General features: G+C 41.1%; 1 protein-coding gene across 5 annotated transcripts in view; it reads right to left on the reverse strand.

Annotated features, from left to right (window-relative positions):
- MDFIC (MyoD family inhibitor domain containing) overlaps positions 1-27,894 on the reverse strand; it is a 205,289-nt gene that overhangs the window by 134,055 nt on the left and 43,340 nt on the right. For all 5 annotated transcript variants that reach the window (XM_077472104.1, XM_077472101.1, XM_077472103.1 and 2 more), the window contains exon 2: positions 22,548-22,699. In XM_077472104.1, coding sequence (XP_077328230.1) covers positions 22,548-22,641 — 94 coding nt within the window. In that variant the 5' untranslated portion in view covers positions 22,642-22,699. The remainder of the gene's footprint in view (positions 1-22,547; positions 22,700-27,894) is intronic.

Consider the following 27,894-nt stretch of genomic DNA (forward strand, 5'->3'; position numbering starts at 1 on the left):
AATAGTTAAACTTGATTGGCAGTATTTGGTTCCACTTTAAAAAGTGTTAGGTGGAGATGGGCTTTACATTGTTAGTCACTAATGTAAAGTTAATCGAAATCTAATAGTCCATCTAACACCACCCTCTCCAGTGAATGAAAATGCTGCTGTCCAATGACTCTGAGACAGTAGGTGTGTTACTGGCCAATCATCAGGTGAAAATAATAAGAGCCTGAAAAAAAATGAATGCAATTCATACAATATATTCCATTTTTGTTTTTGGGTTTAGCTACGCAAAATCAACCTAAAATAGATTTTATGTTTTGGTAAAGGGTTCAATTCCTCAGTGGATCACTGCTAACGAGGAACCCTGCAGGGAAACAAACCCCAATGGCCATGATATCCAAATTTAAATACAAATATAAAAAACGTGCTTGTGTGTAATCAAAATACGCAAAAAGTTAATTGTGTAAAGAGTGGCAACTCTACCGTGAGATATTCATCACAAAATCTTGAGCTGCGCTAACAAAATTGACAATCAATAAACATACCATATAATACTAATGTGCAACATATATAAATAAAAAAAATTCTTCAAATAAAAAAATAAAAACACAAATCTATAAAATTAGTGAATATCCATCATAAGTGATAAAAAAAATATCCTTGTGAAAAAAACACTGCCTCTTGTAGAAATCCACGCTTACCAGCTGAAAGTGACCCTCTATCTCTACAAAGATCATAAAAGCTCAAAATGAAAGAATCCAATTATATTGTAGGTCATCGGGAGTGGCTCTGGACATTCTCCCCAAGGGACAAGGAATTTTATAGTAGTCCTCCGGCAAACATCCTCTCAGATATATTTATATAGGGATATGGAAACAGAGTACTCCAATAGCATAAAACCCTTAGACATAGTTTAGTAAAAGTTTAAATGTACACTTACATCAGGGTGAAAATAATAACGCCTAATATACACTTTAAAGGTTATGTATTTCAAGATGTGTGTGTGTAATTATATTTATGGCTTGCCTCATTCTGTAAGTGTGTTGAGGTGCCAGTCTAAATAAATAGCACATTGAGCAAGCGAAATACTAAAGTGAATGACACCGTAATGCACCACATATTGTTTGTAGGTAATGTGCGGTAAAATCATGTGAATGGGCCCTAAAAGTAATCAGCAAGGATGGGACAATTTTCTGCAAAGATCAGACTTAAATTGTCAGAATTTAAAATGTGCACAGCACATTCAAAGAGGCAGGAACAGCCCTTGCCTTTAGCTTATCCCATCCTAAATATGTGGAGGGCTGCCAGCTCTGCAATGGTTAGCAACGCGGATATCAGGTTTCAGGAGTGAATGAAGTACTTTTTCTGAGCTTTCCAGTGATTTTTAGAGCTATTCCATATGCTAAAGACACAAAAGCCTGCAATACTGTCACATACTGCTTTGCCACATGTGTTTAATGGGTTTTGTTGGGGGATTTCTGTAAGGTATTTTTTTTCCTTAGTGTGGAGTACTGATCAGATTCTCTGCATCACAAGATGCTGGTTTGGTAGCCGGAAGGGCTTCTCTGTGACCCCCTTAACCACTTGCAGAACGGACCATTTTGCTGGTCAAAGACCACACCACTTTTTGCGATTCGGCACTGCGTCGCTTTAACTGACAATTGCGCGGTCGTGCGACGTGGCTCCCAAACAAAATTGACGTCCTTTTTTTCCCACAAATAGAGCTTTCTTTTGGTGGTATTTGATCACCCCTGCGGTTTTTATTTTTTGCGCTATAAACAAAAATAGAGCGACAATTTTGAAAAAAACACATTATTTTTTACTTTTTGTTATAATAAATATCCCCCAAAAATATATAAAAAAACATTTTTTTCCCTCAGTTTAGGCCGATATGTATTCTTCTACATATTTTTGGTAAAAAAAATCGCAATAAGCGATTATTGATTGGTTTGCGCAAAAGTTATAGCGTTTACAAAATAGGGATAGTTTTATAGCATTTTTATTAATAATTTTTTTTTTTTTTTTTTTACTAGTAATGGCGGCGATCAGCGATTTTTATTGTGACTGCGACATTGTGGGGGACCCATCGGACATTTTTGACACATTTTTGGGACCATTGTCATTTATACAGTAATCACTGCTATATAAATGCAGTGATTCCTGTGTAAATGACACTGGCAGTGAAAGGGTTAACCAGTGGGTGGCAGTGTAGGGGTTAAGTGTTGGGGTGTGTTACTAACTGTGGGGGGGTTGGGCTTTCATTTAGTGAACACTGATCTCTGCTCCAATCACATGGAGCAGAGATCAGCGTCACTAGTTGCTAGGCAGAATGGAGAAATGTTGTTTACACAGCATTTCCTCCATTCGGCTGCTCCGTGAGACGATCGCGGGGATGCCCGTGGTGATCGAGTCCCGCAACCGGACTCACGGGGGTCCCGACCAGCGTGGGAGCGCGCCGCTGGCGGCGCGTTCCAGATGGCAGGGCGGCATTGAATATTGGACGTACCTGTACGCCAATATGCCTGCCCGTGCCATTCTGTCGACGTACATCGCCGTGCGCTGGTCGGGAAGTGGTTAAACATGTTTATCAATTATCTGTTTAAAATGTTCAAAGCACTGTGCCTACAATAAGGAGGTGAAGGTTTAAGCTCCAAGTAAGCACATGTATCTTCTATCTAGAATTGTAAGATTGTAAAATGCAGATGTAGGCATTGTTTATCTTTTTATTTCAGCAGTTTAAGGGGAAAGCATTTGCAAAGAAAAAAACCAACCTAGGGACTTAAATTGTACACCTTGCATTATAGGAACCAAACTCTGCCCAGTGATGCTATCCTGTTTATAAATAACATAATTCATCATGTTTTATAAAAAGCGGTTGTTAGTTTGCTAAGCTGTTGGGGCAGCGGGATCGTGACAACAGACAATGAAACAGACTGGAGGTTGTCAAGTAAAGCAGAGACACAGCAACAGCATTGAACAAGCTGAAGTTACAAGCTGATTAGCTAACATGCACAGCTGCACTCTCCAGTTTTAGTAAATCAGCCTCATTATGTTGGGATTATCTCACAATCCAGGGCTGCTGTTACAGGATTCCAACAGAATGTTGAAAAGGGGTTCTTGAATTAATCATAACTTACTATAAGGTTCACATTAATGCTACTTTGAAATCGCACTACTTCAAGTGAAGTAGCTAGATTTCAAAGTAGCAAGGTCAGCGAGATTTCAGGTGCTACTTAATAGACATCTGTGTGGCTTCATACACACACGTCTACTGAAGTCGCACCTGAAATCGGCAAAAGTAGTGCAGGAACTACTTTTGCGAATTGGTACGGCCCGCAACGTTGGTGTCACACCGATCAGAACAGTGCCCTTGTTGTCAATAGGTTGCAACTTGTCATGTGATTTGATCTTTCAAAATCGCATGATAAATCGCTCCAATGTGAACCTAGGCTTAGTGTATAGCCAGAATGGCTGCAGACACAAACATTTCAAAAAGACCTGACCTTCCTGAATTTCCAGATGAAGATGTTTCATTTAGGCAAACCAAACTTAAAACTTAAAGCGGAAGTAAACCCAATAATTTAATATTTTCAAAAAACAGTTACATTCCCAGCATGCCGGAAATGCTAACTGTCACACTGGTTGTGCTCTCAACCAAAATGTCACACCATCCAATGGCTGGTGTCATAACTGATCACATGTGCAGCATAATGGCAGTTGAAGATTAAACAGAGGCCAAGATGGCAGCTTCCTTGGCTGAAAATGATAGGAGGGTTTACTTCCACTTTAAGCACTAAAAGTTTCTGAGCTGTAGAGTTGGAAGCCCAGTCCCATCAGATTTTTTTACATTTATTTTTTGATTTTATATATCTATATATATCTATTATATATCTGATATATATTTCTACTAAAAAAAGGTATCAAGCATAATTTTCATTACTTCTAACTCTCCTTTCAAATGTATTTTATAATAAAGAAGTGTTCATTATTAAATTTTTACAATGCAGTGTTAAAAAAAAAAAATACACATATTGTATATCATTATAAAAAGTGCAAATTACCGTAAATATATAATCCGTGTATATATATATATATATATATATATATATATATATATATATATATATATATATATATATATATATGTGTATATATTGCATATACTATTACTCCTATAACATGATTACCATATTTAAATATTACAGTATTAAATGTTCTCACTGAACAGTCTCATTAAGCAGATTTCACCAGGGAGGTTTATTTAGGACATATCACAAACTCCCATAAGAAATTCCCAGCTGGCTTTAACCACTTTCAGACCGGACCATTTTGCTGGCTTAAGACCAGACCACTTTTTGCGATTCGGCACTGCGTCGCTTTAACTGACAATTGCGTGGTCATGCGACGTGGCTCCCAAACAAAATTGATGTCCTTTTTTCCAACAAATAGAGCTTTCTTTTGGTGGTATTGGATCACCCCTGCGGTTTTTATTTTTTGCGCTATAAACAAAAATAGAGCGACAATTTTGAAAAAAAACGCATTATTTTTTACTTTTTGCTATAATAAATATCCCCCAAAAATGGGTGGGGAACAGCTCCCCACCCACCTGTTTTTAATTTCAATAGTTTTTTATTGAATTTTTCATAGAAACAAACACACAAAATAAAAACTTATGTGAACATTATCTGCCAGACAGTTGGCAGGGTACATTGAAACAGTCAGCTGAGTACAAATCACAGATCCCGGCAGCAATAGTGTGAACATTGGAAAGAGGTAAATTGCTAAAATACCAGGTAACAGGTGTTGTCCACTCCCTCCCATACACCCCCATTGGATCAAACTGTGTTAGAGAGGAGAGACAACACACCGCCTGTCTATGTCGTCACTTCTTATGTAGCTAGTAAAGTGATGTAGAGACAAACAAAAAGAGGAAAGAGGAGGAAAGAAACATAAAGGAACAGGAAATAGATATAAGTGTAGGTAACAAGAGGCGCCAGTTGGTGCAAGAGTCAGCATAACAAATTTCCCCTGGTTATATTGTCACTATAAATATTCTCAGGTACATACACCGGGTATTTATGTGGGTAAAAAGTTGCCCTTGCAAGCTGGTAGGAAAGGGGGGGGGGAGTTACCCTCTGTTAGTCATTATTTACAAAGATGAAAGCTATATATAAATGCATGGACTGGGTTGGCTCATGTTGAGCAAGTTATCATTCTTTGACTGTACATCTTGGGTTAGATAACCAGCTATCCCATTTAGCTCTAAATGGTTTGATCTTGAGATCTGTGATTGCTAGCAGTTTCTCCATCTCACATTGGTGGTTTAGAGTAAATATGACATCAGTGGGAGTATGGAGATTCAACTGTGTTCCACAACCTTGTGATAGTTATTTTTGCTGCTAACAAAAGTTGTATAATCACTTCTGTTATCTTGGGTGAGAATTTGTGAATTGTTAGGTGTAATAAAGCAAGTTCAGGGTTGGGATCTATATGTCAATCGCATATGTCTGATATCATGGAGAAGGTCTTAGCCAGAAGGATCGCACGGATTTACATGACCATAGGATATGGTACAGTGTGCCTATGTCTCCGCATTCCCTCCAGCATAGGGCTGTGTGGTTAGGGTAATACTTAGAAAGTTTGTAGCGGGTGAGGTACCAGGAGTGTACTACTTTTTGAAAATGTTTCCAATGATTTACACATCTGGAAGATGAGTATGTGATGGAGAATGCTATTTTCCAGTAATTGTAAAGGCCCTACCCAGGATTTTTTTCCCATTTAATAATAGTAGTTGTTTTGGAGAAGGAGTCTTGGGCATTATAAATATTGTAGAATAGTCAATATTCCTTTAATCGGGATAATAGGGTCCTGGAGGAACATATTAATCAAGGCTGGTAGTTCCAAGTAGAAAGGTAGGGGATGTTTCTTCAGAAAGGATGGAATTTTCTAAATAGGGAAAATGTGCAGAGGGAGGGAGGTGGAATCGAGAGGCCAAATCAAAATTGTGAATGAATGTATCATGATATGGATCTTTCAAAAGGTTAAGGCCTTTTGATTTCCAAAGTTTCAAGTCAAGGCAAGGTATGAAATGTTAGAGCACTGAGATCGGGGTAGAAATTTGACAGAGTGATCCATTAGTTGAAGAGGAAGTAGGGAGTTCGGACCACAATTTAGTGGATATCTGTACTGTATGGATAGGAGAAGTAGGGACAGGGTCTCCTAATTTAATGGCAATGAGGGTTGATTTGAGGTCTCTGTGCTGGGTACTGCTGGCCTCCATGAGTGTCCACAATTTATGTATGGAAGGAGCCCACCAATATTTAAGCTGGTCTATGACACATGCTTTGTAGTACTCTGTTACATTGGGGGTTCCCATTCCGCCATGTTTTCTATGTTTTAACATAATAGTGAGAGAAAACCTAGGCGGTTTTTGGTTCCATATGTACTGGTTGAAAATTGTTTGTACCGAAGAAAGAAAGGTGTGTGGTATGGGGATTATTATTGTGCAGAATGAGTAGAGGAGTTTAGGGAGGATTATCATATTTATTGCTGCTATTTTCCCTGCTGTTGACAGATCTTGAGTGTGTAGGTGGGAAAATTGTTGGGGTAAAGAATCCAGAAAGGGCTTAAAGTTATATCTATATAGTTGTGAAGTGTGTTGGGTCAGTTGAGTTCCCAAAAAGGGTAAAGAGTGAGGAGACCAAATAAAAGGGAATTCTCTGGTTAAGGAGGATCGCATGGGAGCAGAAACATTAAAGCCCCGTACACACGAGCGGACTTTTCAACATCCAAAGTCCGACGGACTGAGTCCGTCAGACTATTCGATCGTGTGTGGGCTGCAACGGACTTTTGACTCACCAAAGTCCGAAGGACTTTAGAATATGGAACATGCTTCAAATTTTTCCGAAGGAACTCCGCCGGACCCGGTCCCTTCGAAAAATTTGCTCGTGTGTATGCTACTCCGACGGACTAAAACCGACGCTAGGGCAGCTATTGGCTACTGGCTATGAACTTCCTTATTCGAATCCAGTCGTACGTCATCACGTTCGAATCCGTCGGAGTTTAGTGTGATTGTGTGTGGCCAAGTCCGCTCAGCCGAAAAGTCTGTCAGAACTCCGTCGGAATTCCAGCAGAACTCCGACGGAACTCCTTCGGAAGTCTGTCGGACATAAGTCCTCTCGTGTGTACGGGGCTTTATACCTAGTATTTGGGATTTGGTGGCATTCAATTTATAGTAAGATACAGCACTAAATTCATGTAATAGTTTCTGTGTCTCGGTCAAGGATGATTTGGGATTGGAGAGCATAAGCATGACATGGTCAGCGAATAGGCTTATTTTATGCTCTTTACCGGATTTACAGAGCCCTGTGATATTATGGTGGGATCTGATATTCTCTGCTAAGGGTTCCATGAGAAGTGTAAAAATAATTGGTGATAAGGGGCATCCTTGCCTTGTCACATTGGTTATGTGTATCAGTTTGGAGGTAATTCCTGAAGTAAGTACAATAGCCGAGGGAGTGGAGTAAAGGGATAAGATGGCTATTTGTATCCATCCCGTTATTCCAAAAGTATTAAGTACTGTCTTAAGGTATCCTCAGTGGACCCTATCAAACTCCTTCTCCGCATCCAAGGAGAAACGCAGAGAGGCACTCGATAAGATCCAGCCTGTGAAATCAGGTTGATAAGGCGTCTAGTGCCATCCGGGGCTTGACGTCCGGGTACAAAGCCCACTTGGTCTGGGTGGATCAGGTGAGGTCGAATTTTCTGTAGTCTAATAGCTAGGAGTTTGGCAAACAGTTTCACATCTGTGTTGAGGAGGGATATGGGCCTATATTTTGTAGGACTAGTAGGGTCCTTGTTATCTTTTGGTAATGTCACCATCACTGCTCTCAGCATTTCAGGTGGAAAGGTTCCTGAGGACAAAGCAAAATTGAAGACTGATTGTAGGTATGGGGCATATGGGGGGGGAGACTTGCGGTTGGGTAGTTTGTTGATAGCTAAATAGATTTCTTGGTTTGTAAATGGTTGGGATATAGAGTCAAGTTGATCCCTAGAAAGGGTAGGGAGTTGTACTTTACGTAAAAATGCATTAATAAGCACTGGTGATGGTTGAGGGGTAGATACATCTGTACGAAGGTCATATAGGGACTGATAGTAGTCCACAACACGTGTAGTGTTGCGGACAGTAGTGACATGTGACGTAACACGTAGGGTAAGGCCGGAGCACATCACGGACCGAAAGAGACGTGAGAGGTGGCAGGGAACGCCGATATTTTGTCTTTCTCAAAACGTATCTTTATTTTAGCTGTGTAAGCAGACACTTTTTAGTTTAATAAATGGTTTTAAGTGATAATGCATCATTAGAGGCTTGTTTACTTTGCATGGTGATCAAAATATCCTATATGTAAGGAGGATTCCTTTGTTAGGAGCCGCAGCTTTGATCTTGGAAGGAAAGCGTGTTGATCCTCCATTCCTGATAGACATCTAAGGCTTACGTTATACACCTATGAGGTGAGAGTTCTGGGAGCACAGATGTGTTAGTGACAGCGGCTGTGTAGTTTTCAAAAAACACTAATAGACTGCTTTTTTATCATTTACACTATTTGAATTACTGGATGAATCACATGAATGGACTTTATCACAATTAATTACTTTTTCACATGTTATGATTGGTATACTGCTCATGTTTAGATACTGAAGGTTTTGCGCAAGATCACTATATATCATATAATTCTCATCAACTCTGCCACAGTATTGCTGGCTTTGTAGCATTCCTAGCTGTGCTGTGTGCCACTGAATTTGCAGGCAGCCTCACAGCTGTGCCAGCTGCTTCACATTGGTGTTAGCTGTCACACTATTGCTGCCTCTGTGGCATTACCTGCTGTGTCTGTATCCCGGCACCCTCACAGCGGTACTGAATGTCGACATTTTCAGCATGCTTAACAGTTTCCCTTAGTGGACTTCAAGTGGAGTACAGAGACGCTCAAAATCAGCATCCTCTCCAAGCGCATGTGCATGCTCCCCAGATGTTTGGTTTTCTAGAAACATATGAACATCTGATTTTTATTTTATTTTTTAAGAAGCTAAATCAAGAATCCAAAGAGGTAGAAATCAATTTAGACCCTACATGATAGACATCTGTGTGGCATCATACACAGATGTCTATTGAAGTTGCACCTGAAATCAGCAAAATGTATAGCATGATTAGGTCACTGTTGTGGGCCTACCCTGCATGTTTCGTCACAAAGAACGCCATCTGGGCACAGGCCAGCTCCAATCCTCAGATGATGTTCTTTGTGACGAAACACGTAGGGTGATCCCAGGATGGTGATGTCATCACGCTATACCTCCCGAGAGGTTGACACACGAGTAAACCAGGAAGTGAAACTTGTAGGGATTACCCATTTCCATTTCCATTACATGCTGATATGATGCTTTTATTTGACAAGTCAAATCGCATGCCAAATTGGCCCAATGTGAATGTGGGCTAAATGTCCCTTCTCCAAACAATGAGTGCAGGCATAAAAGCATGGTTTCTTTAAGGCACTATCAAGCTTAGAGAAAAAACACAGCAGTGATTGCTGTGGGGTTCAGCTGTAGCAATTTTCAACATTTCCGGATCTTTTGCGCAGGTAACAAATGATCGGAGGCTAAATGTGCTTTTAAACCAAAATGCTGGGGGGAAAAAACTAAATATTAACAAGGGAGATAAAAGGGAGCAATTAAAAACATTAAGGCCTCATTCACTCTGTATTGGGAAAGCATGCAGAAATGCGAGTTTCTGTGTGCATTTCTGGAACACACTAAAAAATGCATTTAAACACGCAATGCGCTTGCTATGCCATTAATTCTTAATGGAGGAATTCTAAAAAGGAGGGGTAAACTTCTGTGGATGAAAAGAAAGGTTTGCAGATATATATGTGTGTGTGTGTGTGTGTGTGTGTGTGTGTGTGTGTGTGTGTGTGTGTGTGTGTGTGTGTGTATATATATATATATATACACATAAACACACACACACACAATTACACTCACACATGTATATATCATGTTTTAATATATTTTTTTTTATTATTACACGCGTTTATATAGTGCCAACAATGTGTGCAGTGCTTTAAAAACTGTACATTTGAATCTAAAGTTTCTGTCTCACATGCTAACAGACACATACTAAGGACCGGTTTAGACATAATCTAATGCTGGCCATACACTATACAAAAAATCTGCCAAACCCATTTTCGAAAAACAAACATTTGGCCGTGAGCGCAAACGATAGTGCCATCGTGTAATGACCGATAAATCATTCAGTGGACATAAATGAATGCATTTTTTTTTTTTTTTTTTTTATATACCTAGGGCAGACAGTTCAGACGGGAAACACATTAACCTTTCAATTTACTGTTTGTTCCAAACTTGTCATTCGTTTTTTTGGCTCAAAAACATCCCAATGATTTTGTGCCCATTACCTGGCCGAAAAGGGACAAACTGTCTAAATGACAAATTTCAGTTGATTTTTCATATAGTGTATGGCCAAGCATAAGTGGCCTACCAGCATGTTTTTGGAGTGTGGGATGAAAACCTGAGGAAACTCATGCAAGTATAGGCAGAACAAGCAAACTTCATGCAATCAGTCTCCAGCACCAAGGATTTTATTGGTGCAAAGCAGATGCGCTAACCACTAACTTATTGTACCACCCTCAGGATTATATTTTAGTTATCATCTAAACATTTTGTGAGATCAGGGGCAGATATAAGCAGAATTAAGAAAAACATTTCCATATCAGTACCTGTATGTCTAAAATTTCTGAAATTTACAAGCAATGCAGGTGGAAACGTAACCTGAACACAAAATAGATGTACATGCTAGGAAAGACTGCATAGGAAGATGTAGCAAGGCTAAGAAATGAAAATATGCAGGTAATACTAAACAAAAGCATTGATTAATAGTTGAAAACAATGTAAGTAATGAATGGGAAGACATACTTGCTTAAATAATTCTATCTATTTATTCGTCTATTTTAATGTAAGCAGCAATAATGAGAGCATGCAGGCTATGGTGCAGTATACAAGCCACGTGAAAAAGGGAATGTGGGATAACGTAAGCTGAAATTGAATTGCCCTGAAATCATTTGTTTTGGGAGCACCGATGCTGGAGCTTCTGGTCTCAGATGCTTCAGCGACAGAGTTGATAAATTTGTTATGCCCACCCCTCCCATCTTCCTGCCCAGTCACAGAAGCCTTTGTATTATGTGAACCCAATGCGCAAAATGCAAAGGCTTCTGTGGATGGACATCATAGGGGAGGGGAAGGTAGAGCTGCTGCGCGTGCTTCTCTCCTCTCAGAGCCCCAGCCATAAACCTGCTAGTTGTAAATAATACACATACCGCAAGTCCAGGAGGTGACATGCACCTTGTTGTAGTTACAGTGGGACTAAAGGGTCAATACGCACCTATCCGAGGGTCCCTCGCTGGTGCCGGCATCTTCTTCTGAGTTCAGTTTACAGCCCCAAAGAAGACAGCAAGCGGACAGGTGGGAGCATTTAACTGCAGAAGAGACATGTCTCTTCTGCAAATAAAGCTTATCTGCTTTCTGTTTCTTACAGCAGAACTTCTCCTTTAACTCTCCTTAAACTTCTGATCTGCATTCTTGTTCCAGACCAGTAATAGAGAAATACTGAAAGGAAAGCACTAAGGATGAGCTAAAGGTTCAACCTGAACACCGGTTTGGGACTGAACTTTGCTTGTTTGGGCATTTGTCTAAATATTGGCAACCAAACATTATATATTGTATAGTAGTTTTTTCGACCACTTGGGGGCATGGCCTGGCAGGAGTCCATGATGAAACTGCCATTCATTCTAATACCAGTGGGTTTGCGTTGATGGGATTTATTATTTTCGTAACCGTTTTTTTTCCGCCACTAGTAAACATAACAGCTTCCTTTTTCCACTGTCAATGGTTGCCAAGGTTCTGGCACTTGCTTCGTCCTTAGCAAACCAGTGACTTTACCCAGTATCATTAATTTATTGGCTGGGAAATCTGTGAAAAGCCATATAAACAAAGGGGTAGGGATAGTGGCCAATATCACTTAACGGGGTGATGGACGAGAGGTCATTGGTGGTGAGTGTAGTGACTGGACAAGATGTGTTGGTCAGCAAGATTTTTCTCTCAGGAAGTCAGGGAGAGTCATTTGTCACAACTGACAAGAATCTGCATTGATCGACACTGTGATTCATCATAGATGTACATTGTACAAGTTCCTTTTTTTTCTTTAATAAGGAGCTTGTCAAAAAGTTTAGTATCTGTATTTAAATTTTTTCTGTAAATAAGTCGTTTGCGTAGGGGGGAGGGCAGTATCTGGGGATTATCATGGAGGTAAACTGTTTTGTCTGGTTTGTATTTTTAGGGGAACACTAGGTCACTTTTTTTTTGTAAGTGGGGTCCCCCATTAAAACCTATACCAGATGCTCATCTAGGATAATGGTCTAGTATAGAGGAAGAGTATCCCCAGGCCACTTTACTTACAAACAGAAGTAAGCAGCCAAAGCTGTCATGTTCAAGAAATTTAAGCAGAACTTTTTTTTTCTTTGTAAATGTCAGTTTTACTACAGTAGGTTGTACCACTTCACAGGCAGTGTATCCCCCAGGCATGTTATTTAACCAATCTCTGGGTAGTCATTGCACTTAAACTGCCAGATGGCTCACTCCTGATGAAAATGGTATCAAAATGGTCCTTTAACACTCGCCACTCATGCACACCCCATGATCGCTGTGTCCCTCAGACCAAACACAACGATCACTTATGAATAAAGGCTGCATGCTGCAGCCAGCACTCTGTATCTTCTCAAACCAATCAGATGTGAGAGGAAACAAGTGCTTCTCCAGCGATCATAGGAACTTTTTCTTTTGTTTATTTTTTTGTTTTAGCACAGAACAGCACAGTGTCATCAGAGCAGCCTGCCAATGTCCTTGACCACTAGCCACTCTGGTACAATGTTGCTATGGTGACACTATACTGTGATGGGTAGTGACTAAAGCAGAGTTCCATCCAAAAGTGGAACCTCTGCTTATCAGCTTCCTCCCCCCCCCCCCCTCTGGTGCCATGTTTGGCACCTTTCAGGGGGAGGGGGGAATGGGTAGCTGTTTTTGACAAGTGCCCTTCCCCACTTCTGGGAGACAGCGCCATGGTGCCATCCCTCAGAAGTTCGGCCCCCCTCCTCCTTCCTTCAATGCTGGGTCAGTTAGAAAGCACATAGTACATAGTAAGGTTGAATAAAGACACCAGTCCATCCAGTTCAACCTGAGTGAGTGTATACAATTGTCCCTATCCCTGTACATTGTACCTTCAAATTGGTCCCTACACCCTCAAGGAGCCCACAATCCAGGGTCCCCATTCATATACTAGGGCCAATTTTGGACAGAAGCCAATTAACCTACCTGCATGTATTTGGAGTGTGGGAGGAAACCCACACATGCACAGGGAGAACATGCAAAATCCGGGCAGGTAGTGTCGTGGTTGGGATTCGAACCAGCGGCCCTTTTTACAGCTAGGCGAAAGTGCTAATCACTACACCACTGTGCCACCTGTTAACCACTACACTACTGTGCACTTCACACATGCGCAGTAGGGAACCAGCTGTGAATCCGAAAAGCTTCACTGTCAGTTTCCCATAACATGAGTGGTGATGGCAGCATCCAACCCTGGACAGGTAAGTGTCCCAATATTAAAAATCAGCAGCTACAGTATTTGTAGCTGCTGACTTAAAAGAAAAATCATGGGGGGAGGGGGGTATGTCTCTTTAAGGACACTAGCTGGCTGTTTTGATGACACTGTATTTTAATGCAGCCAGCCAGTGAACTAGATCACTAAAAGGAGGGTAGGTAATGATGCAAACTGCAATCAAAAATGCCACAAACCATAGTGGGTGAAATGGATGATGATAGCCAACAGAATGAGATGACAGTCCACAACTCAGGGCAGGCCTCTTAGGGGAAGTGGAAGCACACTCCAAAAATATAGGAAAAAAGCAAAAAAAAGAGGCACCTTCTAAGCGCAGACAGTGTAAGTTTTATATAGTACACTCACAATGCATATGCATATAAAAGCAAAGGAGAAGGCCTTCAAAAGATACAAGTTTGAGGGATCATCATCAGCATTCAGACATTATAAAGAATGCAACAAGAAATATATGGGTGCAATAAGGACAGCTAAGATAGAACATGAAAGACACATAGCGGGGGAGAGCAGAAAAAATCCCAAGAAATTATTTTAAGTATGTAAACAGTAAAAAAGGGAGGACAGACCATACCAGTCCCATAAAGAATGAGGAAGGACATCTGGTTACAAAGGATGGGGAGATGGCGAAGGTATTGAATTTATTCTTCTTGAGGGAAATGGGGGGCTTCAGTAACCGAAACTGCAGTGTTTATCCTCATGACACATCACAGGAAGCAGCTTCATGGATAACAGAGGGCAGAATTAAAATTAGACTTGGGAAACTCATTGGAGAAAAGCCAATGTAGCACCAATATTTAAAAAGGGCCCAAAATACATCCCTGGGAATTACAGACCAGTTATCCAACATCAATAGTATGTAAACACTTGGAGGGGATGATAAGGGACTATAAACAAGATTTTAGTAATGAGCACGGTATCATTAGCAGTAATCAGCATGGATTCGTGAAGAATCATTCTTGCCAAACCAATCTACTAACCTTCTATGAGGTGAGTTGCCAGCTAGATAAAGGAAGGCCTGTAGATGTGGTGTATCTGGATTTTGCAAAAGCATTCGACACTCGTTCTCAAATAAACATTTACTGTACAAAATAAGGTCAGTTGGCATGGACCGTAGGGTGAGTACATGGATTGAAAACTGCCCTACAAGGGCGAGTTCAGAGGGAGGTCATAAATGGGGAGTATTCTGAATGGTCAGGGGTGGGTAGTGGGGTCCCCCACGGTTCTGTGCTGGGACCAATCCTATTTAATTTGTTCATAAATGACCTGAAGGATGGGGTATACAGTTCAATCTCTGTATTTGCAGAGGATGCTAAGCAGGGCAATACCAAGCTGCTGGGAGATCAACTCCAGAGATAAAACAATAATTCTCCCGCTCTACAAGACTCTGGTACCTGGAGTATGCTGTCCAGTTCTGGGCACCAGTCCTCAGGAAGGATGTACTGGAAATGGAGCAAGTACAAAGAAGGGCAACAAAGCTAATAAAGGGTCTGGAGGATATTAGTTATGAGGAAAGGTTGCGAGCACTGAACTTATTCTCTCTGGAGAAGAGACGCTTGAGAGGGGATATGATTTCAATATACAAATATCATACTGGTGACCCCACAATAGGGATCGCCGAAGGGAGTTTAATAAGACTCGTGGCCACTCATTAAAATTAGAAGAAAAGAGGTTTAACCTTAAACTACGTAGAGGGTTCCTTACTGTAAGAGCAGCAAGGATGTGGAATTCCCTTCCACAGATGGTGGTCTCAGCGAGGGGCATTGATAGTTTCAAGAAACTATTAGATAAGCACTTGAACGACCGCAACATACAGGGATATACAATATAAATCACACACATAGGTTGGACTTGATGGACTTGTGTCTTTTTTCAACCTCACCTACTATGTAACTATGTAACACTGAGGTAAAAGCGTGTCAGTATATGATAGATAAGTCATTGTCACACCAGCCTCTGTGTCACCAGACCAGTGCAGCCAGTAACAGTGCCCCTGATTGTTGCCACATCAGTGCAATATCATCAGAGCGAATGCAGCCAGCAACAGGGTTCCGATTCACAACCACACCAATGCAATGCTGCCTCTGCTTGCCACCTGTATGGACTCGTTTATTGACCATGTTTAAGCCTGCTGCCTGGACCAATCCTGTGCCTGTTTCCTGACCATGTCTCTGGCTGTTGCCTAAACTGAACCATCTGTGTGTAAAAATAAATCATTTTTTCAGATTTTTCCAAAAACTTGTAGCAAAAAAATTTAATCTTCAAAAGACTCATCATGCCTCAAAAAAAAAAATACCTTGGGGTTATTACTCACTGAATTGTAGTAATTTTGTGAGTGTTTCAACTGCACTGGTGTTTTACAGCCTTCCAAAATGTGATAGGTAGTGTGGAAACTAGATGCCCAATTTATGCCCACTGAATGCACCTTAGATTTTGGGTCCCCCTATATAGCTAAGCTGCAAACATATGAGGTGTCCCCATACTCAGAAGGATTAGCAGAATGTGTTTTGGGGTGTAATTCTAACGATGCCCATACTGCGTGTTAGGAATATGACATGAATTGATAACCTTAATTTTCTTTCTTCATTTTCCAAATACACGTGGCAAGTAAATAAAATCTTCAAAAGATTTGCCATGCTACTTAAAAGCACTTTGCTTTCCAAAATATGGTAATTTGTGGGTGTTTTTACTGTCCTGGTGCTCCAGTGACTCAAGAGGTGTGATAGGTAGTCAGGAAATCAGAGGCATTATTTACACCCCTTGAAAACCTGAAGGTGCTCCTTGGATTTTAGGCCACTCTATGCATCTAGGCAGTAAAACGTCCCACATATGTGGTATCTCCATACTCGGGGATGTAGCAGAATACATTTTGGCCTAAATTCACTAAGAACAATTATTTATTTGAAAAGATTTATAGCAGAAACTAAGGGGAACTGTTTTTTTTTTCAAAATGTTCAGCCTTTTTGGCGCTAGATAAATCCTGTATTATAATAATAATAATAATTATTATTATTATTATGTGCCACCAAAAGAAAGCTCTATTTTCTCAAAAAGTTGATATTTAGGTGCAGAGTTGCATGAACAAATAATTGTTAATCATTTTGCATTTTTAATGTTTCACTTTAAACATTAATAAAATAAATGCTCCCTACCAAATGTTTTTGTTTTGTTTTTTGCTTTCATACATGTTCCCCCAGGGCAATGCCTAGTCCCTTATGCTATTTGTTTTAAAAATCCTTTGCCTTATAAGCCTAGAAAATGTCCATTCTTGGTTTTTAACATTTAGCTCCCATTGACTTTGATAGGGTTTGTGTGGCAACCCAGACTCCAGTAAAGTTAGCCAAACCCACCTCAAACCAAATCCGGTTATGTTCAACTCATCCCTAATCAGAACAACCACCAGTCCATTAGTATTTTTAAAATGTCAAAGCAATGGCAGCTTATATATGTTTTTTTTGTTTTTTGTTTTTTTTTATGACAGGCCTCCTTTAATGTTTATTTATGCCTCCTGAATAAAGTCTAAAGCTGAAATGTCAAAAATGGAAATTAAAATTGTGTGAGCTGGCAGACAACGATAGTCAAACACAGCAGTTTAATGTGAGATAGCTGAACATTTCTCAAAAACAGTGATTCATAGGATGTAATGATTCACAACACTTCTCTTTTCAAAAAAAAGAGAATCACTTTAGGCGGAAATGGAATGAAAAAAAAATACAAACTATTTCTGCACCCAGTTAAGATGGTATCGCTGATTAGCTGGTTTTAGCTAAATAAAGCACCAGTTTTGAGCAAAATGCCTCCTCCAAGGATTAGTTTCAGTGTTGTTTCAACATTGCTTATCAAAACAATAGAAGACTATATACACAGAGAACATGAAAGTCTGGAACAACTGCATTTTTAATGCAATAATAATAAACATTGCCTAGCTGTATCTAACAATCTAGAATACTCATTAAAATTTTGAATTATTGCATGAAAAAATATATGTGTGAGGGACTGAAAGTGAAAGACAGAGGAACAGGTAGAGAGATCGTACTTAACGCCCTTCCCATCTGTAAAAGGGCCCCTAAGGCTGCATTCAAATTTCTGCGTCACATGAACGCACGTCTTTTGTGCTGTTTTATGCATTTTCGTGCCATTTGAATGGGCTGCCCAACGCAAGACAAACACATCAAAGAAACTCCTGTGTGTTTTTACATGAATTTGCTGGCTGCGTTTGGGGTGCCATTAATAATGAATTGCACCACAAGCATGCTTAGAGGTGAATGGGACTTATATGTTTGATAAGGATTGTCCCTATAAAGACCCAATTCATTTAGAATGCAAACCTAAATACAAGAAACCCCCTAAAAACTAAAAAACAGATCTATCAGTAACTTTACAAGCATACTTACATAAAATTATAGCAGAGCTATATGATATATGACATCATTTGACTAGGCCTGGAAACCTGATAGTAACTGAAGAAATGTAAAAAAAAAGTTTAAAACAAATAAAATACATATACTTTAGGCTACTTTCACACTGAGGCGTTTTACAGGCGCTTTTTCTCTAAAAATAGGACCTGAAAAGCGCCTGTAAACTGCCTCTTTGCAGCCCCAGTGTGAAAGCCTGAGTGCTTTCACACTGGGGCAGTTTGATTGCAGGACAGGGAAAAAAAGTCCTGCAAGCAGCATTTTTTGGGTGGTGCGGGAGCGGTGTATTTAGTGTTCCAAAACTGCTCTTGCCATTAAAATCAATGGTCAGCGATTTGCAGGAACTTCGGCTGCGGCACTTTGTGGGTGCTTATAACCCTTTTTTTGGCAGGGGTTAAATGCGCCCCGCTAGCGGCCAAAAAGCGCAGCTAAAATGACGGTAAAGCTAACCCGGCCAGTGCCTCAGTTTGAAAGTGCCCTTACTATCTATTTGCCAATGCTAGCAGCATAAGGATTAAATATAGTCAATGTTGACTGACAGAATGAAGCTCCACTTTAATGTGTTTGTGTGATGCTAGGTCTAACTTACGATTCATTTTCAAGCTTTCTGTATCCCTAAACAGGAATTTCAAGCAACAGGCTAAATAAATCAACTACCAAAGCTATAAAATCAGAAAGTCTATTCAGTTTCAGTCTATCAAGCCAATAACTTTTTTTTTTAGTTTTGGATAGAAATATTTCTCCTCACTTGTCCTGCTGACAACAGTTTTACTGAACAGGGAGTGATTAAACATCCAAAAGCAACAGAGGCAGAAATATAGATTTTTTTTTAATGCTATGTATGTCTATTTTGTGGATTTTCCCTCAGTATAGCTCTCTGGTAAAACCTGCCTGATAACACTGACATCAGTAATATCTGTACAGAAGTTCTAATCCTTCCCCACTCTATCCAGAATTAAAATCCACATTAGATTTTTCCCAAAGCTCCCATTTTTCCTCCTACAATATACTTTTGTTCCCAACCTCCACTCCTGGCACACAACATTACTTCTCCCTGTGCTAACAGTGCCGGAGAAACAAGAACAGCCAATAATTTAGACTGATGCTGGTTAGGCAAGGCATAGATGATTGGATTTTCTTGAACCCGTGGTTGAAGGAAAGAAAAACGCTTTATTCCCCCATCAACACAGTCAATGTTGATGGGGGTATTGCCTCCCGCAGCCCTATTGTGTTCTGCCAGGGGGAGAGGCGTGGGGAGCCTTCCCGGGTGGCAGAACAAATGATTACTGCTAGAGGCTATAGCCACAGGCAGTAATCACATGCCAAAAATCTGACAGGCTGGTTTTACTAAAGTTGATCAATAGATTGACTTCAGTACAACCAGCCTGCACACACATGGATTGAATCTCAGCTGGTACTTACTGAACTGACCGAGATTCGATCCATGCACGGCCAGCTTTAGCCCAAAGCTTGAGAGTGGATAACCAAAAAAGGGATACATAGTAGGCAGCACTACCCCTTATGTTGCAGGACAGCACAGATATTGCAAGCCAATGGCCCTGTAAAGTGGCAATGTACAGCATCTCTCCATTCTAACATGCTATGTGACTGCGGCTCATGAGCTAAACCCAGACGATAGTTAATAAGAGAAGAATGACCAATCAAAAAGGGCTAGTGAGGACACTGACATCTGAATTTTAAATGCACTTTCCATATTTAAAAAAGAGATATTATAATATTACTGTTTGCCAACCTTAAAAATGAGTAACAAAAATATTTTTGTATATGATAACTACATTAGAGCATACTGTAACTCATCTCTTCCCGAAAATAAAAAAATTACACACATCATTTTTGTTCATTCAAGAAAATCGTACAGCAGATTTAGACCCAATAGTTTTGAGTTAAGGACGGTGAAAAGTATGAACATTCAAACTAATCTGCTAAAAGGATGCAGGTTTCTAATTCTACTTTCAACATATTTTGCCTGTGCAGAAAACCTCCCCATATAAATGGGAAAATCTCCGGGAAAACACTGAACACAGGCAGAGTCAACTACAGATAGGAGTGTTGAAGACTAGAATGCCAACAGATCTCTACTTGTTAGGTCTCCTCCACACGACCAGAAAAAAACAGCACTTTAAGACCCCTTTCACACCACACCGCCCATTGCGTCAGCGGTAAAACGCCGCTATTTTTAGCGGCGTTTTACCGCTGGATTTGCGGCGCATTTCGGCCGCTAGCGGGGTGCTTTTATCCCCACTAGCAGCCGCGAAAGGGTTAAAACCGCCGGCAATATGCCGCAATAGCGACGTTTTGCCGGCGGTGATACAGCGATGCCCCATTGATTTTAATAGGGAGCAGCGGTGGAGGAGCGGTAAACACACCGCTCCTTCACCGCTCCAAAGAAGCTGCTGGCAGGACTTTTTTCTGACGTCCTGCCAGCGCACCGCTGTAGTGTGAAAGCCCTCGGGGCTTTCACACTACACACAATGGTGCAGCTTCTTTAGGGCGGATTGGAGGCGCTATTTCTAACGCTATAGCGCCTGCAAAACGCCCTGGTGTGAAAGGGATGTAAAGGTTTTTTTCTTTCTTTTTTTTATGTACCTGAATGCAGCTCCATTTCAGCCAATGTGCCCTTGCACATTGTGGTGTTTTGATTCATATTTTAGAGCAGCATTCAGGGGCATAACAAAATGCCCAGTACTTACAGTTTATCTTTGCATTTTTCCCTTCCCTGTTGAGCTTACTGGCATAATTTAACCATATATATGCATAAACATGCGTATGTGTGTGAATTCACTCCAGTGGCTAGAATAAATAAATATTCTAACCAGAAGAATGAGTTTACACACATGCGTTTCTAAACATCTTACGTTTGTATACACGAGCATAATAATTACTAGACATAATGAAAATTCTTTATGCTGGATATTACTGACAGCTCCTGGCAGAAAGATCGAGTATAGATAGGAGTATTTTTAAATGCCTGTGTGCATGAACCCTTAGGGGCAACCACGTTTTCCCTAATTATTACAGTTTATTTTTGCTTTGTTTAAAAAAGAAAATTGTCAGAAAAGCTAGGAGCCCACCATGGCTGGAGTCTCATACAACAAAAAATCTACCTGTCTGCTATGCTCACTCTAGTAAATCAAAGCATTACTGGTAAAAATAAATGTAGCTTAAAGTGTTTGTAACCTTAAAAAAAAAAAAAAATCCTGTGTCTCCCATCCACTGCCTACTGTCTCTCTTCTGTGCTCTACTCCATCCTCTCCCCCCTCCCTTCCCTACCTGTTAGCTCCATGTGCGTGCCCGCCCCTTCCCCTCCAGCTGCTCAAATTAGGGTTAAATTTACATTATCCTCTTGGTTGATTCATGTAATGTTCCCCTGTGATTGTGCTTTATAAAATAAATTCAGCTATATATTTGTTTACAGAGAGCAGATCGGCGCTCACGTGACCCACACCCTCTCTCGCATGACAGCTGCAGCAGAGGAGGGGTTCATCTCACCTCCTCTCCTCCTCCCCTCATGACTGATGCCAGCAGGGGATCCTCGGCCCCGCACGCTGCAGCTGTCAGGCTGAGAGAGGAGAGAGTCGGCAGGTCACGTGAGCGCTGATCTGCACTCTGTAAACAGGTATATAGCTGCATTTATTTTATAAAGCACAGTCACAGGGGGATATTACATGCATCAACAGAGAGGATAATGTAAATTTAACTCTGTGGGTTAACAACCACTTTAAACGTACTGTAGTTTGTTTTAGCTGTAATTAATAAAGCTGAACTCAAGGCAAACAGCTAAATACACAATTGAACTGCATATACTATATGTAAAATGTCTTCACTGCCAAAGGATTTGTTATTCTTTCCAATATGTACTATTTTGTCAAACCCCTGCTTGAAGGCAAAGACAGGACCTGGCCTATCTGCACATCCCTGAAGATAACATTACAACTGCATGTTACAATCTGTTATTAAATCCACCCAAGCCTATGAGTGGACATTATAGGAGCCATATCAGCACACTGCTGAGTCATCACTCCCATGAAGCTTCCAGTGTTAAATAGACACCATTGTGAGATGCAGCAGAGACTTGTCTGATTTACAGAGCTGCACTTTTCTCTCCAAGTTTTAGTGTTGCTCTGTAGAGGATTACAGGAGGCTGCTATTGAAGGAGATGTACATACTTTTTCCAGCTGTCTATACAGAAATACATAAAATGTATTTCATTATAAATAAGATAAGATTCTATTTTTTATTCTACCTTGGAAATTATATTGTTTGCCAGTCTCTGTGAGCAGTAGATTAGTTGAATGTAGGGTTTTATGGTGTTAATTTCACATAAAGGATAAACTCAGTTAAACATAAAACCAATGTGTGGAATACAAGACAGGCACATAAATGTTTCAGAGTTTTACCCAAGGGGAGAGAGATCAAGAGGCTGTCTTCGGCTGAAGCATCATGTTCAGGCCCTACAGGCCCTGCAGGAAAAGGTTCTTTCACTTGGGACATCTGCCAGGTCTCTCCACAAGAAATACAAATTTAACCAAAGCCGAATCTCCAGCAGGCACTGCATGAGAAAACAAGAAACATATGACTGTACATAGACTTCCTCAGACTTCCTATGCAAGGAACAAAAGCACCAGTGAAATATTATGCTATGAACTTGCAAGCATCTATACTGCTACCACTGAAACTACAGAAAAGACAATGTCGTTTCACATCTCAAAATGAGTAACACTATGTGATGATCATAATGAAAGAATTGTTAAGATGCAGTTATAATTCTTATTCTTTTCTTGCTGCATATACTTGAATTAACAAGCATGAAAGTACATTTGTCATGCGTACAAGCATGATCATTTTACAAGTATATACGGTCCATTAAAAATGTATGAGATTGAATGGGAACGAAGTATACAAAGTATATACATGACATGTTTGCACTGTAATTTAAAAGGAAATACAAATTTCTTATAAACCTAGCTTTTGTATAAATATTCAAGACTGGCATGGACATTTTATTCTCAGAAGTGGAGAATCAGTACAGACTGATTTACTATAGCGGTACCTATCAAGTCACCACCTAAGCCTAAACACTTGTGGATTCTGCCAGTTCTGTTCCTCACAACATTCCCTGTAAACTAAAGAAGTATGTGCACAAGACTGTATGCTCCCACATGGAGCCAAGGGGGCGGCAAAATGGGGTTTCGCCTAAGGTGTAAAAAATCCTTGCACCGGCCCTGCCTCATCTCACCGTGTCCCAGAAGTGGCTCACCGCTACAAAGACAGCCATCGCCAGCCACTCGAGGGGTAAATCCTCTGCATTACACCTGGGCTATGACCAGGAGGAATCCACAGGCATCGGGACTGTGCCGTCTGACAGAATACTTCATGCAGCTGGTGGCCAGGAACATCCATATCAAGATGGTGACTGGGAGAGGAGCTGCTCTCCTCCTTCACCTCATGCACAGGAGCAAACGGCTCCAGACCCTGACAACCTCTGTGACATGGGGAAGCCCATGCTGCAGCATGGCGACTCTCCAGCAGCAGATGCAGGTAAGAGAGCAGCAAAATCCCCTGCATACTCTCCCCAGAAACAACCCTCTGCCAAGAAGCTTCACTGGGCGGATCTTCATAAGTCTCTCACAGACATACCTGCAGAACACACAGCTCCAGTAGCTGCATTTCCTGCATCAATGTCCCTGCTTCTGAGCACACCATAAAAAATATGCTTCTCTCTCTCCAAACTAGCCTTCAGATAGAGATAATTAAAAGTGACGGACCTCGAAGATCAGTCACGCCGTAATAATATATAGTAAAAATAAGAGGGGTCCCTGAAGCTGGTAAACCACAAGATCCCATCCCATATTTACAACAACAATTCCAGAAACGTATCCCGGAACTTATTCCTAGGGCTATATTGATGGATAGGGCACACAGGATCCTAAAACCGGCACACTTGCCTGACACGATCCTCAAGGACGTGCTCACATGGATCCACTTTTATGACTACTACGGGAGGCCAGATCCTCCCATTCATTTCCACCTACTTACGCGGGAATAGCCCTTTATCAACACATCTCGGCTGCCACCTCTAAATTGAGGAAAGAGTTCTTCCCCATCACTGCATTACTGCGGACTACAGCAGTTTACTGCTTACTCACCAGTGCAACGTATCAGTGCCATCTGTCATCAGTGTAACGTGTCATCCGTGCCAGGTATAAGTGCCATATGTCATCAGTGCCACGTATTAGTGTCATCTGTGCCACGTATTAGTGCCATCTGTCATCAGAGTCACGTATTAGTGCCATGTGTCATCAGTGCCACGTGACATCTTATTAATGCCATCTGTCATCAGTGTCACGTGTCATTAGTGCCACGTATTAGTGCCATCAGTCATCAGTGGCACATCAGTGTCACGTGTCATCAGTGCCACGTATCAGTGCCATTTGTCATCAGTGCCACGTCAGTGTCACATGTCATTGTCCTGGTGCTCCAGGGCCTTTAAAAGTGTAATAGGTAGTCAAGAAGTTAGATGCGTCATTTATGCTCCTAGAACACCTGATGGTGCTCCCTTCATGTTGGGCCTCTCTAAGTGGGTAGGCCATGAAAAAGTTCCACACATGTGGTATCGTAATACTCAGGAGGGGTAGCAGAATGTGTTTTGGGGTGTCATTTGTGTTATACACATGCCATGTGAGAGAAATAGACTATTACAATGACAATTCTGTGGAAAAAAAATCTTCATTTTGCAAAGAATTGTGTGAAAGAATTACAACATCAAAAACCTCACCATGCATCTTACTAAATACCTTGGAATGTCTACTTTCAAAAAGGGGGTCGATTGGGGGGTATTTGTACTTTCCTGGCTTGTTCGGGTTGCAAGAAATGAGATCACCACCAGTACATCAAGTGTGATCAATTTTTTATGCTTTGCACCACAGCTTGTGGACTCTCTAACTTTCACAAAGACCAAATAATATCCACTAATTTGCATTATTTTTACCAAAGATATGTAGCAGACTAAATTGTGGCCAAAATGTATGAAGAAAAATTTATAATTTGCAAAATGTTATCACAGAAACTGAGAAAAATGCTTTTTTTTTTTCAACATTTTCGGTCTTTTTTCATTTATAGCGCAAAAAATAAAAAAACTGAGGTGATCAAATACCACCAAAAGAAAGCTTTATTTGTATAAAAAAAGACAAAAAAATCATGTGGGTACAGTGTTACATGACTCAGTAATTGTCCTTCAAAGTGTGAGAGCACTGAAAGATGAAAATTGGTCTGGTCACAAGGGGGTTTAAGTGCCCAGTTGTCAAGTGGTTAATAGAAATAAAAAACAGAAACAATGTAGTTGTTTCCATGTTGTTGCCTGTAAGTATGCTACCCATGTGACTGTACTTGGTGGTTACTAAAACGTGTGATGCAATAGGGAGTGGGAAGGAGCATGACTGGTGTCAAGGAAACATACTTGTGTACCTTTTTTCATAGCTAGTGACAAGCTGCATTACATTCTGGGAATGAACATACCATTTGTGCAGCTACACAAGGGTCCTGAGGGACCTAGGAGCTCATTTATACTACATGTGGGTGAAATGTGGGACCCCCTCTTTCTGTCACACAAACCTGCACAAGTTTATGTAAATTTGAAATACATATTTTGTATTTGCCTACTTTTATTGTATGAGTATAAACTTTTTGTACTGTTTTACATGGGGCATGGAACGTTTTTGGAAACATTTACAAGGTCCTGTTTGTTTTCTAAGGTTGAGAAACACTGAGCTAGACTTTATATCCAACCTACTGCAATGTGCAGAGGCTAGACCTGAGTAGAAATAACTAAATGAGCCACTGACAAGAAACTGTATTTTATACACATTGACACTTGCCAGGGGATTAACCACTTCAGATCCGCGCTATTGCCAAATGACGGCATTAGCGCGGACCTACATTTTCAGGACTACGTCTATTGACGTCGTCCTGGTTACGAGCGGCCTGCGCGCCCCCTGAGGGGCGCGCGCGGCGCGCTCTGTGATCGGCGAGTCCGTGAGACTCGCCTGATCACCGATCCGTGTAAGGGGTCGATCCCGACCCCTTATCACGTGATCAGCTGTCAGCCAATGACAGCTGATCATGTGATAGAACGGAGCCGGTAATCGGCTATTATTCCTCCTCGCGCTGACAGCGCGAGGAGAGAAAAAAAAAGCCGATCACCGGCGGCCGTGATCGGGACATCAGTCCCGATCACGGCCATCAATACATGTGCCCACCTGCCACCTGCCTGTGCCCACCTGCCTCCCGCAGTGCCATCCTGAAGTAAAATAAAAGAAAAAGTAAGTGCCCCCCGTCAGTGCCCCCTGTCAGTGCCCATAGTGCCCACAGTGCCACCCACAGTGCCACCCACAGTGCCACCCACAGTGCCACCCCACAGTGCCACCCACAGTGCCACCCAATCTCCCTCAAAGGTGCTGCACCCCAGTGCCGCCCATCAGTGCCCAGCAGTGCCGCCCATCAGTGCCCAGCAGTGCCGCCCATCAGTGCCCAGCAGTGCCACCTATCAGAGCCACCTATCAGTGCCACCTATCAGTGCCCATCAGTCCCATCTATCTGTGGTACCTATCAGTGCCCATCCGTGCCACCCATCCGTGCCACTTATCCGTGCCACCCATCCGTGCCATCTTATCTGTGCCCATCTTTGCCCATCAGTGCCGCCTTATCTGTGCCCATCGGTGCCGCCTTATCTGTGCCTATTAGTGCCGCCTTAACTATGCCTATCAGTGCCCACCAGTGCAGCCCATCAGTGCCCACCAATGCAGCCCATCAGTGCCCACCAATGCAGCCCATCAGTGCCCACCAATGCAGCCTATCAGTGCCGCCTAATCAGCGCACTTCAATGAAGGAGAAAAATGACCCGTTTGCAAAATTTTATAACAAACTATTAAAACATGATTTTTTTTTTTTTGCATCTTTTTTTGTTTGTTTAGCAAAAAATAAAACTCCGAGCTGTAACTAAATACCACCAAAAGAAAGCTCTATTTGTGGGAAAAAAATGATAAAAATTTCATTTGGGTACAGTGTTGTATGCCCGCGCAATTGTCACTCAAAGTGCATCAGCGCTGAAAGCTGAAAATTGGTCTGGGACTGAGGGGGGTTTAAGTGCCCAGTAAGCAAGTGGTTAACAAAGATTTGCACATAGAGAAAAATGTGCCTTTTACTATAGGTACACCCTTTTAGCTTTTTATGTGCTATGCGCAACAATTCATTTATTTCTTGAATGAAACTTGTACAATGTCCTTCGTTGTCTTCCTCCTGAAATGCTGCTCATTCCTGTCCACTCCTCCACCCCAGTACTTACACCACTGTGGTAAGGGTGTACACTTTAGAACAATTTTAACTTAGAACATTGGCACAAATGATTTTGGTGCACACTATCAAACATATAAAAAAAAACGTAGCATATCACTTTTTCTGCTCTTTGTGTCCTGTTAAGGACATTTTCTTTAGTTTCTTGTCCCAGAGATACAACAGTAAAGTAAGTAAGTAAAAAAAGAGTGAATCTCCCTATAGAGACAGTGATAAAAACCTGACAGGGTTCATAAACCATTCTATGTTGTTACCCTTCCCCTTAAAGTATAACTAAAGGCAAATCCTTTTTTTTTATATCTGGAGGGAGTGACAAGGGGCTGAATGGTCAAAACCACTGTCAGGTTTTTATCACTGACTGCGTCCCCATTAGTGAGATACACTCTCTGTAATTGT

The sequence above is a fragment of the Lithobates pipiens genome, unplaced genomic scaffold, assembly GCF_037356315.1.
Source record: "Lithobates pipiens isolate NorthernLeopardFrog02 unplaced genomic scaffold, aLitPip1_a1.2 Scaffold_8, whole genome shotgun sequence".
Lineage (NCBI taxonomy): Eukaryota > Metazoa > Chordata > Amphibia > Anura > Ranidae > Lithobates > Lithobates pipiens.